This window comes from Phacochoerus africanus, chromosome 15 (assembly GCF_016906955.1).
Source record: "Phacochoerus africanus isolate WHEZ1 chromosome 15, ROS_Pafr_v1, whole genome shotgun sequence".
Lineage (NCBI taxonomy): Eukaryota > Metazoa > Chordata > Mammalia > Artiodactyla > Suidae > Phacochoerus > Phacochoerus africanus.
In genome coordinates, this window is record NC_062558.1 from 39347962 (window position 1) to 39363617 (window position 15656).

General features: G+C 43.7%; 1 protein-coding gene across 2 annotated transcripts in view; it reads right to left on the bottom strand.

The window, feature by feature from the left end:
• The window catches only part of PTPN11 (protein tyrosine phosphatase non-receptor type 11), a 91284-nt gene that overhangs the window by 16489 nt on the left and 59139 nt on the right, over positions 1-15656 (bottom strand). The window contains exons 7-13 of one of the 2 annotated variants that reach the window (XM_047759668.1): positions 15509-15605; positions 14434-14513; positions 14154-14312; positions 12160-12291; positions 7951-8105; positions 7000-7067; positions 6329-6480 (exon numbers count right to left, since the gene is read on the bottom strand). In XM_047759668.1, the coding sequence (XP_047615624.1) occupies positions 6329-6480; positions 7000-7067; positions 7951-8105; positions 12160-12291; positions 14154-14312; positions 14434-14513; positions 15509-15605 (843 nt within the window). Of the gene's footprint in view, positions 1-6328; positions 6481-6999; positions 7068-7950; positions 8118-12159; positions 12292-14153; positions 14313-14433; positions 14514-15508; positions 15606-15656 lie in introns of both variants that reach the window. The other variant, XM_047759667.1, reaches the window with a different exon arrangement.

Below are 15656 nucleotides of genomic sequence, written 5' to 3' on the forward strand. Positions count from 1 at the left end.
CCCACTCCCTCTCCCTCCCCCTTGGCAACCACAAGTCTGCTCTCCAAGTCCATGATTTTCTTTTCTGTGGATAGGTTCATTTGTGCTGTATATTAGATTCCAGATATAAAACAGGAACATGACTATTTCTACTCCCAGGATCTGGAACAGTGCTGGGCATATAGTACAATGTACTTTAATTAATTCAGGAAATGAATAAACAAATGAACAAATAAAGAAATGAAAAAAGGTCCAATACCTTTTTATTGGACCAGGGTGAGTAAGAAAGATATGTGAAGAAGCATAAGAACAGGGGAACAAATAAAAAAAGGACAATGGGGACCTGGCCTCACGCTAACTCAAACTTCGCATCTAGTGAAACTTGAGTTTCATGAAGCAACAGCCATATCTATCTTGTTCTATCATATCTTCAGGAACTAATCAGTGTCTGGAACACAAAATGCACCCAAAGATAGCCTAAAAGAGTAATAACAAACAAAATGTTTAATAAACTGTAGAAAGAAGTTCTCATCATGGCTCAGCGGTTAACGAACCCAACTAGTATCCATGAGGATGCAGGTTCTATCCCTGGCCTCGATCAGTGGGTTAAGGATCTGGCGTTGCAGTGAACTGTGGTGCAGGTTGCAAATGTGGCTCGGATCCAGTGTTGCTGTGGCTGTGGTGAAGGCCAGCAGCTGTAGCTCCAATTTGATCCCTAGCCAGGGAACTTCCTTATGCCTCGGGCACAGCCCTAAAAAGACCAAAAGAAGGAGTTCCCGTCGTGGCGCAGTGGTTGGTTCGGTCCCTGCCCTTGCTCAGTGGGTTAACGATCCGGCGTTGCCGTGAGCTGTGGTGTAGGTTGCAGACTCGGCTCGGATCCCGCGTTGCTGTGGCTCTGGTGTAGGCCGGTGGCTACAGCTCTGATTCAACCCCTAGCCTGGGAACCTCCATATGCCGCGGGATCGGCCCAAGAAATAGCAACAACAACAACAACAACAACAACAAAAACAAAAAAGACAAAAAAAAGACCAAAAGAAAAAACTGAACAGTAATTGCCATACCAGGTCAATTTAAGTCTTGCTGGCAACAACTCAAATTCAGCCTGTACTATTATGTCTCTATCCTGGCTCCGCTGTGATTACAGAATTGTTAAAGGTAACCTGTCCTACAGTATGATTCACCCTGAGAGAACATGGCCCAGAGCTATGTACACTGAAGCTTAAAGGACGCTTCCTATGGGATGTGGAAGTACTTCCTTCAAAGAAGAGTTGCCTAGCTGGGAATTTTTTTTCTTTTTTTTTTTTTTCTGCCTTTTGTCTTTCTAGGGCCACATGTGGAGGTTCCCAGGCTAGGGGTCTAATTGGAGCTACAGCTGCAGGCCTACACCACAGCCACAGCAACACCAGACGCCAGACCCAAGCCTCGTCTGTGACCTTCACCACAGCTCATGGCAACACCGGATCTTTAAGCCACTTAGTGAGGCCAGGGATGGAACCCGCAACCTCATGGTTCTTAGTCGGATTCATTTTCGCTGCGCCATGACAGGAATTCCTAGTTGGGAAATTTGAGTCTGACAGGGGTAAAGGTTAGCAATTCTCAAACTACCTTACATGTGTACTAGGGTTGAGCAAATGAATAAATAAATTGCAGATCATGGAAGCCATGTTTCTCCCAGTTAGAGAAAGATTAAACAGAGAGAGCAGGACAAGAGCAATAATTACTTAGCTAGTTAGCAATTCAAAGAATATTACAAGAGTACAAACAAGCACACTCAGTACCCAGATCCTGGCTAAAATAAAAAGAATCAGGCCTCCTTTGAAAAATGGCTGGGAAAGTACGAGATGAACCTAGATCATCCTGTGGTGTCAAAAAAAGAAAAAGGAAGTAATCAAAAATAGGAACATAGCAAAAAAAACCACAGGAACCAACTTGAAAAGGTTCCCACCAGGCAAACATGGGACAGTTTTTTGTTTTTGTTTTAATTATAGCTGATTTACAACATGCTTGGGACAATTTAAACAACAAATTAAATAACAGTAATGTGCAGCACTATTCACAATAGCCAAGACATGGAAACAACCCAAATGTCCATCGACAGATGATTGGATTCGAAAGATGTGGTATATATACACAATGGAATACTACTCAGCCATAAAAAAGAATGACATAATGCCATTTGCAGCAACATGGATGGAGCTAGAGAACCTCATACTGAGTGAAATGAGCCAGAAAGACAAAGACAAATACCATATGATATCACTTATAACTGGAATCTAATATCCAGCACAAATGAACATCTCCTCAGAAAAGAAAATCATGGACTTGGAGAAGAGACTTGTGGCTGCCTGATGGGAGGGGGAGGGAGTGGGAGGGATCGGGAGTTGGGCTTATCAGACACAACTTAGAATAGATTTACAAGGAGATCCTGCTGAATAGCATTGAGAACTTTGTCTAGATACTCATGTTGCAACAGAAGAAAGGCTGGGGGAAAAATGTAATTGTAATGTATACATGTAAGGATAACCTGACCCCCTTGCTGTACAGTGGGAAAAAAATAATAATAAATAATAAAAAAAAAGAACTTAAAAAAAAAATAACAGTAATGGACTATAACCCACTCTGACATAAATAAATAAATTAAATAAATAAATAAGGGAGAAGGAAAACTCTTCCGTATAGTAGGCTTCCATCTAATGAATGAAAAGGGAATGATGAAAACAGAAAATCGCCACTGTGCAAATGTCACAGTGGTCATTTTTCTTGGTAAGAATTGCGAATAAATGTGAAACTGGTAGGCAGAAAGTATAATGAAAAAGTGTTCATCTATATAGTCTGAAGCATCTAAAAGATATTAATTAAAAAGGAAAAAACAGGAACTTAACAATGGAGAAATCTGACAGACAACACAACACCTTAATCATCAGATCAAAGTTAACACCCCGCCAGGAGTGAAACAAACCAAGAGGGAGTTTGTGATGTGATGGACCAGAAAGGACATAGCATCACTTTTGCAACAGTCCTGTCAAAAACACATGACCTGAAATCTAATCAAGAGAACACATCAGACAAATCCAAACTGAGGGATATTCTTACCAAACAACTGGTCTGAACTCTTTAAATACGTCAAGGTCACGAAGATTAACACTGCAAACTGTTCCAGATTAAAGGAGACTAAAAATACATGACAAGTAAATGCACCATGTGACCCTAAACCAAATAAAGGATATTGGGGCAAACTGGCAATATTTGAACAGTCTGCAGATTCAAAAACAGTTTTGTAAGACAAAACAAACAAACAAACAAACAAACAGCTACAACTCCAATTCGACCCCTAGCCTGGGAACCTCCATATGCCACAGGTGTGGCCTTAAAAAGACCAAAAAAAAAAAGTATTATATCAATGCTAATTTCCTGATTTTGAGGATTTTACTATGGTTACAGAAGAGAATGTCCTTATCTCTAGGAAATACACATCAGGGTATTTGGAAGCAAAGGGACACAAACATTTCATTTAAAAATTATTTATATATGTATATATAAAGTTATTTTGTGTGTATATATATATATGCATGTTTCACACACACCTACTATAGATATATATATACATAATACACACACATATATATGCAGAGAGAGAATGGGAGTAAATGATAATAAAGTAAGTGTGTTAAAATGTTAACAGTCAGGAAAGCTGGGTGAAGGGACTTTCATACACTGTTTCTGCAAATTAAAAAAAAAACTTTTTTAGCTGCGCTCATGGCAATGCCAAGTTCCCAGGCCAGGGACGGAACCTGCACCACAGGAGCAATCCAAACCACAGCAGTGACAATGCCAGATCTTTAACTACCACCTGGCTGAGCCACCAGGGAAACCGTTTCTGCAAATTTTTTAAAAACTGTTTTAATACTGTAAATGGAAATTAACAAAGGTAAACAGCAGTGTGCAAGAAGATCCATTTTTAAAGACTTGGGAATTTTATCTTCCTCGCTCATTTGCATTTCCCTGGCTTCCCACCTCCGTTTCTGCATTTCCTCCTTCAAATGCTGTTTCTCTACTTCCTTCCCCACCCCACCCCCAGCTCTCCACCCCTGATTGTTATTTCTTTTTTTCATTTATCCCTCTAGAGCAAATTCTTTCATTCTCAAAGTTCCTTAATGCTTCGTAATTTTGAAAATCACTATATTTCAAAATAATCAATTACCCTAAATGAGTTTTGTTCTTCTGCTTAATTTAAAAATCAGACGGGTTTAATATCTTTAAGTCTGCCACTTAAATCTTCTACTAAATTAAAATATTTCCTACCTTACCACAAAATCAAGTGGCAAGTTCCTATACTGAATCAAACAGTACAATGCAGAAAACTGTATATCACAGAATCCAATTTTTAAAAATAAATATAATCTAAACCACACAATTTTCTGTTAGTTCAAAGGCTCATACACCAAATAGCTGTTAAAGTGCTGGTACATGCTGGCACCAAAAAAGTATTGGCTGAGTGGATGAACGCATGCATTCAGTACTCATGGGACCGGACCATCGAAGACATCAAGTTTCTAGAGTCCATACTGAGTAATACTTAAACTATTCTACCTCCCCGACCTCACACCCCCCATAAAAGGGCAGCAATAAAGATTTTATTTAAGTAGTTCCTATATCCAGGAGTTCCGTCTTGGCGCAGAAGAAACGAATCCGACTAGGAACCATGAGATTTCAGGTTCGATTCCTGGCCTCGCTCAGTGGGTTAAGGATCCCACGTTGCCATGAGCTGAGGTGTAGGTCGCAGACACAATTCGGATCTGGCGCTGCTGTGGCTGTGGCTGTGGCTGGCAGCTACAGCTCCAATTAGACCCCTAGCCTGGGAACCTCCATATGCTGTGGAGACAAAAGACAAAAAAAAAAAAAAGTAGTTCCTATATCTAAATTACAACTTCAGATTTAGGGTCAGAGGGACCGTATATGGTAACGGGAAGATCTGAAGTGTCAGAAAAGCTGGGAGGGGAAGTCCCTAAGTTCTCCAAAACAAGAAGAAAAACCAGAGCTTCTGAAGTAAATCGAGAGCTTTTCCCCCAGCTTTTCTGAGCAAGACTACATTATGTGCTTCAAGATGTTCCCGAATAATTTCAAATTTGTACCAAATGTAATACACTCTCTTTGTATTTATTAAGGACTCCTTCTCCTTGGGTAACTTTTGCTTTAAGTATTCTGGGCTCCAATAAATATAACCGGAAGACAATTATAAAACAGCCTATAGTAACCATCTTAATATTTCATAGCACACAGCATAACACAAAGTCAGACTTAAAGTACTAAAGTTCAAAACCAGTAGCTTGCAGAGCTTCTGTGCCTGCCTGATTGCATCTCTCTCAAGCGTCCTATCTTAATAAATCTATTTCTTCCCTAAAAAAAAAAAAAAAACAACAAAAAACAAAACCAGTAGCTTGTTAACTGTTTGACCTTACCTTTCTATACATGCGCCACTTCTAAAGATGTTTTTGTACAATGAAACAATCTGGTGAGTACTTTTGTGTGGACTGAGATCTTACTCACTCTGGCTAACCAACCATGCTTTGGTAATGTGGCCACTAGGCTGCTAGGCTAGAAATTTTTCAGTTAGGTGGCAGGTCCCATTTTGAGAAGAACTTACTTCCCATTTTAAGAAGCTGAGTTTTCTGACAGGCAATAAAGAGCAGGCAAATAGCGCTGATGTTTAGACACTCCCCTGTCTGCAGCATGGCAAAGGGTTAGGGGTGGGGCAGAGGATAAGCACAGCTCTCCAAAGGAGCAGTCTCCTCAGTCCTAATTAACTCAGCTTTGTGTCTGCTCTGAGTAGCTTCAAATGGAAAGGCTCCAATTTCACATTGTTCATTAGGCATGACTTATTAAAACTGAAATTTTACTGTTTCCAATTCGACCAAGTTGGCAGATCCAGCCCGTGTGCTGTGTAAGAATGAGGCATTCCTTTAAGAGATGGAATCAGGATCAATACGGCCTGGATCAAAACTGGAAAAGGCTGGAAGCATCGAGGCTTTGAGTTCAAAGCTTGCCATGTGAGCCTGGGAAAATCCAAACCTTCCTGTGGTTGGTCCCTAGTCTGTCAGGCCTGGTGCCCCTCCCTGAGCTACTCTACGCTGAAAATTCAGAGTTGTGAAGTAAGGAATAATTTGTGCCTGGAGAAGCCCTACCTGGTTGGGAACTTGTTCCTCATTCTCAAAGAAAGAGATATCTATCAAAGTCTGTCCTCCCGCTCAAAAGGAGGGCATATCTAAGCTGCCCCCCCCAAAAAAACCAAAAACCAAAACAAAACAAAAAAAACCACTGAAAATCCACACGCCAGCTTTCTGCTTGGTACCTGTTCTTCTTCAATCCTGCGCTGTAGTGTTTCAATATAATGCTGGACGGCCATATAGATGAATCGGTACTGTGCTTCTGTCTGGACCATCCCTGACCTCTGAGACCGCACCATCTGAATAGTTTTGGGAACGTCAATGTCGCAGTCAACACCTACAAAGCAAGCACCACGAAGCATCAGGAGAAACTGCAGAGACGAGGTGAAGTGGTTTAACGCACAACGTTCAGCAGACTCTAAGGCAAAGCAAACTTAGTTTTTAATATTCTAACTGAACATGGTCCAAGGGCCACAGCACTGGCCTTCCAATCAATACCAACAATCCTAGATGACTACGTGGTAAAGTGTCAGAGGTGAGGAGTCCCTCAAGTCCCCACAGCACGGCCCCATTCCACCAGCAGGGATTGGGCAGCTGGGTAAAGACCACCACTGCACGTTCAACAAAGAGACCATAGCAGCGGGATCTGCAGCACCTAGGCTTTGATTTATGTCAAAAGCTCAAAGAGCATCACTTTAGTTCTCTGGCAAACATGTTGAAAGTTGAAGTCTTTCGCCCAGATTTTTGTGAAAATATTTTAACATTTAATTGTTTTCCACAGGTTATTTTCACCAGCACTTTTCTTCCAGAAACGGACAACGGGAACCGTTAGTGTCTTGCCCTCCGGATGACTTACCTTTCTCTCTGATGATGTCAATAAGAATATCAATCACAATGAACGTCCCTGTCCGGCCAATTCCAGCACTGTGGGCAGAAGGACAATGAGCAAGGACAACAGAGTCATTCATGAGAGTTTTATACTCAAACCAAGCTATTAATGTTAATAGAAACAATGTTTGCTCTTGGGAGTATTTATAAGATTGTCTGTCTATATTTGCAAATATATTAGCAAAGAGGACAGGGCTTTGGACTCAGTCCATCCTGCCCTCGGAGCCCAGCTTCTCCAGCACGATGTATCTGAGGCAAGCCCCTTAACCTCTCTGACCCTCAGTTTCCTCATCTGTGAAATGGGTTGCTGTGAGGATGAACAAGGGATGAATAACAAGGAGCTCAGATGTTGGGATGGGAGCTTTACAAAAAATGAATAAACAACAATTCACACATATCTACTTGCCCAACATGAGAGAGATTTAGGAGACCAAACTTTCCCCAGTAAAATAATGAAGCCCAAACTGTAAACACAGGTGTGGAGACCATGGGCATAGCTTCTGGAACCCTGTGTGGGGAGGGGTCCAAATATTCTGAAGCAAACAAGTATACCGTCAGGGAAAAAATATATACCTTATTTCCATGGAAAAAGAGAACAGAATCACAATCAAAGAGATGAATCCTAAATTACTATATTAAAAAAGAAAACCAAGCAATCATTACCAGACTAAGGGCTCCTTGAGAATAAGGACCCTGCCACCGCCCTCTGCCCCACCACACCCTGAGCCTGGCAGTCCCGTAGGATCTATGGGAAATATGCTTTGGGGTCCAAATGCCCCTTAATGCAGTTACCCACGCCTCAAAAAAAGACTAGATTCTTCCCACTGTTAAAAAGTCGGGGAAAGACAGGTGAAAACAAGCCCCCTGGGTATTAGGAGATGGGACAGGCGGCATCCTAGAGGCGGAAGGAATTGGTCACCTGCAGTGAACCACCACAGGCCCTGCATCCATGATGCTCTCCTGCTTGTGGTGGACCTCCTCCAGGAAGTCCAGCACACCCCCGGGGTCACTGGGCACTCCATGGTCCGGCCAGGTCCGAAAGTGGTATTGCCAGACCGTTCTCTCCGTATTCCCCTGGAGTAGAGCCAAGAAAAACCAGAAAAGAATTAAATAAATCAAGGGGTTGAGGAGGAGCCCGGATCCCATCTTTCCCAGATCCTACACGAGCTGGGGCCCAGGCCGACAGAGGCTGCTCACGTTCCATGTACAGGTCCCTCCACAAGTTTCCCAGGTCTCTCTTCCTTTTGGGTCTGGCTGAGCAATCCCGGAGGCAACCCCTTGCCTCTGTCATAAGAACCAAGACGTCTCGCACAGCAATTTGTTCTTCAGGGAACCACAACCTGCAGCAGTCTCTGAATCATCAGCGGCAGAGAATGGCCCTGTTTCTCCTCATCCAAGCGTAGCTCAACTTGCCAGGCACCTGAGGCCTCTGGGCTCAGGGCTCTCCTCCCCAGATGAGAAAACAGGTGCTCCCTCAAGACACTTGTTCCTTTGTCCTTTTATATCTGGCCTTCCTCTTCTCCCCCAACAGACACTTTTATTATAATATGAGAGTAAATTTCTGTTTGGTGCAAAGCAGATAAGATGACAGGCTTTGCAATCAGATGGCTGGATTGAGGCCCAAGTCCCAGCATTCACACCCACAGTGGCCCCTGGGCATCGCCAAGCCCCAACTTCTTCATCTGCAGGTGGGGAAAAGAATCTCTATCACAATACCACTGTGAGGACTGAACAAGGCCAGTCACACACACAGCCGCTGCAGAGAAGCACACTGGCACTCTTGTGAGGCATGAGCATTAACAAAGGTCAACAATGGTACCAAGACCACAGAGAACCAAAAAGCATCATGCTCTGGGTCTACCCAGAGCAGATGACTGTAACAGCACCATTCATCACTATGCCTTCTTCCTAAATATCTGGACACAATCTGAGCTAAGTAACATCCTTTTTTTGTTTATTTGCTTTTTAGGACCACATCTGCGGCATATGGAAGTTCCCAGGCTAGGGATCAAATCGGAGCTGCAGCTGCCAGCCTACACCACAGCAACTTGGGACCTGAGCTTCGTCTGCAACCTACACCACAGCTCACGCCAACAGCGGATCCTTAACCCACTGAGCGAGGCCAGGGATTAAACCTGCATCCTCACGGATACTAGTCAGGTTTGTAACCCATTGAGCCACAATGGGAACTCCTAAGTAACACTTTTAAAGCAGATCTTAACGACAGAGAGAGTAACTAGACAATGTCCACCACCAGTGACCTTCAGAACATCCACGGAATCTGAACCACAATCAAGATCTTTCCTTAAATTACGTGCATTTAATCTGCTGAGTCATGAAAAAGGTTTTTCTGGATGTTACCAACAAGCTGAAAATCAAGGGGCCACACGGGTCCCAGAAAGGACAGGGAATGAGAGCGACGCAGTGGTCCTGAGCAACCTTGCTCCTCCTCCCTCATAAATGGCCACTAAGGTCTCTGCCCCAACTTCTCCTTCCCAGGCAATAAGGAGATTTAAATAAGATCACGTGATAGCCCTTTAGGAAAAAATGGAAAGTGCTATACAAAAAAGCAGACAATCTGTGAGCAATTCCGGAGAAGTGATCTGTCCCTAGTTAGCACCTTCGTCCAAAGGTGCAAAATACAAGCCCAAACGCCAGCATTTCCCAGAACTGCGACTCCAAAATCTCTGATAACAAAAAGATGGATGGTTTATCACTAACACTGAAGAAAAATCCACCTGCTACTGAGAAACACCTCATAACAAGAAGATGTGTAGTTTATCACTAACTGAAGAAAAACCTACCTGGAATCTTTGTCCAATGTCCTTGAAATCCCGCTCTCATTTCTGCCTGACAGCTACATTTTTCCAGCTCCTCTCGCCATCTCTGCAATCGACTGCACCTCCACCCTCTCACACCGTCAGGAGAACTGACCCCGGCTGACATCAGATCTCCTCGGGAGCACAACCACCTAAGTTTCCAGCTCACTTCAGTCCCCCGACCCCCTCACGGAACTCACCAGACTGCCAAGCCCTCCTCCACTCTCCACCTTCTTACCCAGCTCCTGACCATCACCCTCCATGGACCTCCACTCCCTCCACCCTCTCTCCATCCACTGTACCCCCCGGCAAAGCCCCAGGCCTGGATGAACCCAAGCACTCACTTGCTCTGTTTTGTACCCAAGAGACAGAGTGTCCTTGGAGAAAACCAGACCAGGTGATTGGTATAACTAAATGTTCAAGGTCACACCTCACTTGGGCACCCAGCACAGCCCAGAAATTTACTGCATTTCTTGCCTCACTACACAATTTACTATTTCATCCTTTCCCACTTTCTTCAAACCCTTCATCTTCCTATTCCTTTTGAATGTCAAGGGATGACCCAGCCTCACGCCTGATAAGAGAATTTAGAGAAAATCCACGTCAGCGGTCCTCCCTGCACCTGTGGCCACTTCGCCTCTTTCAAGAAGTACTGACCCTCATCAGGCAAAGCCAACCCAGCCATGATCCTCTGTACCCTGCCTCCCCTCCTCACCCAACCCCAACCTTTGCCTCCCTGGTCTCTTTGCCTTGATGTCTCCAAGGCTTCTCAAACGTTACGTGTCCAGGAGGTTCTGCCTAAATGCCACCCCCGCCCCGCATTCACGCCATCATCAAATCCCTTCCCATTTATTTCCACAACTATTTCCCTTCAGTGCTCTTCTTTCCACCGCCGCTGCCACCACTTACTGTCTTTTATCTAGATGATCCCAGCCCTACCATCCTGACCATCTTCTCCCAGCTTTTCAGACCTCTGCCATGCGCCATCACCACTCAGACGCAAAACCCTAAGAAGTCAGATTCCTCCTCCTCCTCCAATAGTCGAACTGCCCCTGAGCACCCTGCAGACTGCACCCCCACACACAAGGCATCTCTTGAGTCCCTTGCTTTTCTCCCAGTTTATTCTGGCATTTTACATGACATTCATTTCCAAAGGAAGAAAAAAGTAGCATAACAAGGTGAGGAGGCCATCAGACCTAGACCAGCCGCTAGGGTCATCCCAGCCCAATTCTCCCTATGGGCTGTTCGGATACCCTCCTGGCACCCATCTCTGGATGTGTGAACACTTGGCATGAGAACCGCCACCAACTCATGAATAAAACTTAGATTTCTTCACATGAGACTCTTCCCAGCTTGGTCCCGACCTCTCTCAACCCAAGTTTACTCCCTCCCTCAGTTCCCACTTGCCTTCGTTCCCTATAAATCCCATTTCCCTACAGCTGGCACTTCAAAAGCCTGGTCCACAAGGACGCTTCATCTGGGAGGCCCTCTCTCCACCTCTTCTTCCACAGAAACCCCATCCTTAAAGGCCCAACCTCTTCTGAGACGGTCCCCAACACACAGGGGAATTTGGGGAATGAAGCCCAGCCTCAGCAGAACCACCACACCTTAGACAGGTGTGGCAGGCGGTGTCTGCTCAAGAGCGTAGGTATCTGTGTACAAGGCACCTTGTGGCTACGTAACTGCAATTCCTTGAGGACAGAGGCTGTTACATTCGCCTCTGTGTCCCCAAAGGACCTGGAAGGAGTAAGCCCCTATAACCACAAAATTAAACTGAAACCAAATCATTCTGGATTCAAAGTTAGTTGACCTAGGGACAAACTCGAACTATATACAATTAAAATCTGACATCATGGAATTTGGTCATTAACAGGCCTCAAGGCCTTTGCACGTGCTGCTCCCTCTGCTTGGAACACTCCTCTCCTGACCCTCTGGCCACTCCTCCACCTTCAGGCCTTGGCTTCCATGGCTCCCTGTCAGAGAGGCCCCTCCTGTTCACTCTGCCATGGGTACCCAGTCACTCTCTAACCCATCATCCTGTGATTTTCACAGACCCAGCACAATCGGAGAGCTTAGTTGGTTTTCACTCGTGAACCTTCCACCTCCCTAGGCTCTGTGGGTGCAGGGATGGCGCTGATCTGGTTTGCGATGTACCAGTAGTACCTCCACGGACCCTGGTACATAAAAGGCACCCAACAAATGGACGTCAATCAATAAGTGAAGGAATGCCTGAATGTTTGCCAACAGAAGTAACTGCACCACGCTGGATTAGCAGTTACAAAGTCTCTAAAGTACGACAATATACTTACTTGTCCAACCTTTGAAAGTTTAAGTTCTCTTAATGTATAGTCATGAGCGGCACTTTCTTTGACGTTCCTAACGCGCATGACCCCATATTCTTTTAGCGCATACTCATCAGGCCAGTATTTGACACATTTACTCTGGAAGGGATCAGAGAAAAGACAGTTAATCTCTGCGAACTCTGGTATGAAAGCCTAAAGCAGCAGAGAACCACCATGTTTGAGTCTTAATGACTGCTAACTTGGAAGAGGGCCTATCTGGTATCTAACTGTTGGATTTTCAAAGAAAAGGAAAGAAGACTTCAAATAAGAAAAGTCGGTGCATGGTGAACCAAGGAGAAGTGGGAAGAGAAAGCCACCATTGCAGAGCTGTCTGCCCTAAGCCACAAGTCAGAGGAGAGCCGGTGCTCATTTATTTCTCTCCCAAAGAACCTGAGGCAGAGAGAGGGGAACTACCCCATGCAAGGGTGCTTGTCTAGCAACCACTGAGCTCTGAATTCCGGAATCTGCCAGTCACTCTGCAGGGAAGGCGAGCAGGGACTCTGGAGGTGGATGGGCTGCCCAGTGAGCCAGACTGTCTGGTTCCTTTCCGCACCAGTGTGGGAGGCCTCCGTGCCTTATCTAACCTAAGTGTGAATAACTCCAGCACAGAAAGGCAGCTGATATGGGGTCTGAACCAGCTGCTTTTTCTATATCCAGATCCATTTGATACCTGCTACACATGCCACCTTCACATAACTGGGTGCCTGGGAACGCCAAGCCCGCAATAGCTGCTGGCTTCAGAGCAGGCAGATTGGAAAACATGGCACCAAGAGAATCATGCTTGCTGCCAAAAAGGAAGAGATTTCGCTCACTGAGAGATGAGTCTGCATGTATTTGGTGATGTATCCTGGGCAGAGAACGCTTTTGTGTCTTGTTTTTTCCTGGGAGCGGTCACCCACACCACTCACTTTCCACAACCACCAAGACACAAACATCAGCAAGAGAAATCTACCTTGTACATCGGGAAAACAGAGAAATTCACTGTTATTACACAAGAAATAAGAGAGCAGCTACAGACATCCCCACAGTCGATGATGAAGTGGGAAAAAAAATGGTAGAAGGAAAGTTCGACAGAAGAATTAATGGATGGTGCTAGTTTTTTGCTTGGCACAGTTTATGCGGTCTTTTATTTATTATTCTGAATTTGTCTTTAATTCTAGTATGCTGCAGATCCAAATACCTCTTTGACAGATTTGATTCAATTTTTATTATCCCAAATAAACATTTACTATTAAGTGTATCAATGCGGTTAGTGGTCAATCCATTCTGAGGACTGCTGGTCGCTCAACACAAATTAAACCACAACTCCTAACACCGTAGCTGACACTACACTTCTGCAAAGTACTGTGCTCCCCTCCCAGCTTCCCAAACTCTGATATAAACCTTGGCAAACAAATTCTAAACTGCAAGCCCTAATACTTTAGCTTTAAATTAAAGCCCCAGAATCAAAGGCAGTCCAGAGTCTGGTTTTCCTTCTGTGCACCGGGGGAATACCAAGGGAGGAGATTATCAGAAAGGTCTGCATGAAAATTTCACTGGAGAAGACAAACAGCAGATTATACCCTGCAGAAGAAAAGATTAACTGAAAGATGTATAGCAAAAGAAACTTATCCAAAACAAAACACAGAGGGGAACCAGGTCTCAATGAGCAATAGGACAACTTTAAACAGCCTAATATACGTGTAATTGGTATCCAGAAAAAGTGGGTTGAGGGTACATATTTGAAGACATAGTAAACATTACTCACATTTGAAGAAAATTGTAAGTCCACAGACCCAAGAAGTTCCATGACTTCCAAGCAGAAGAAATATAAAGAAAACTATACCAAAGTATGTCATAACCAAATTTCTCCTGATCCCTTTTTTCCAGAGGGTAAGAGAAAGTGAAATGTGTTTATTCAGTTCTTAACATGATCAACCTGACATGTCCAATACTTTAAAAAAGCAGAGTATGTAGTATACCTTTCCTCTCTCCACTTCTTTTGTTGTCATGACAATTACTCGGGAGTTCTCCTGAAATACCATCCGCCAAAAGTCATTCACCGTGTTTTGCAGGCAGCCTTGTGTGGCAATGTAACTCTTTTTGGGCTTTGAGTTGTTGCACTTGGTTTCAAATTCAGGCTAGAAATTTAGGAAGAAAATCCTTCAAACATCTGAAAGCTGCTTTTAGGAAGGAAGGATTTATAATAGAAAAATCGGCTAGCAAGGTAAAGTCAGAAACACTGTGAAAAGCCAAGTTTACCATGATGATATTTGCATTGATGTAATCTGAAACAGGCTCATTGGGATCACCATCATGTAAGACGACCCTGGTATGATCAACTGGAAGAAAACGAGAGCATAGTCACAAAAGTACCCAGACCTCTCAGGGCAGGTCAGTTCAAATCAGTTCAACCTCAACTTCGTCCAAGTTGTGTTCATTTAATGATTAAACAGCATCAAAAACTAAACTCTAAGTGAATATGACAATAATCTGAACATGAGGCCTCATAATGTTTTCTTTATGGAGACTAAAGTAGTAATGTCAATTCCCTGGTGTTGATAATGCACTATGGATAGATAAGACATTTTCACTGGGAGAAGCTGGGTAAAGGGTACAAGGGAAACCCCCTACATATCTTTGTAACTTCGTGTGTGAATCTAAAAATCATTTCAAAACAAAAAGGATTTTAAAAAAAAAAAGAAGAGTAAAGTACAGATAAATAACAATGATATCTGAGATATGCTTCAATATAATTCAGGGAGAGAAGCAAAGTGTAACAGAACATAGATGAATCAAGACTGGGCATGAGTTGACAATTGTTGGAGCTGGGTGATGGGTACCCGTGGGTTCTTTATACTACTCTACTTTTGAATATATTTTAAACTTTCCATAATAAAAAGTTTTTTTAATGAAGTAGAATTAAATACAGTATCTAAATGACAAGATTCTGATGACAATTATTTACTGACCAAATTCTGTACAAAAGTACATGCACCAACGTCTGCAGAGCAAGGACACAAACCTGGAACCCCTGAGGATCGTGGTGAGACCCTGGGAGGTGGCAAGCCTTGGGGAATCAAAATCTCCAAAAGTGGAATTCCCATCACAGCACAGTGGAAACAAATCTGACTAATATCCTTCAGGACATAGGTTTGATCCCTGGCCTCGCTCAGTGGGTTAAGGATCTGGCATTGCTGTGACTGTGGCATAGGCCAGCGGCTATAGCTCTGATTTGACCCCTAGCCTGGGAACCTACATATGCCATGGGTACAGCCCTGAAAAAAAAAAAAAATCTCCAAAAGTGACTGATATTGAGAAATACATTGATACTTACAGGGCAGGATGTTTTTATATCTATTTTTGTTTTTATTTTCTTGCCTCTGACCCTCTTTTCGGCTATAGAGAAGCTTGCACTCCTGTTGTTGTAGTGTCTAGAGAGAAACAAAAGTAGATATCGTCATGCACGAAAAACTTCAAAACAC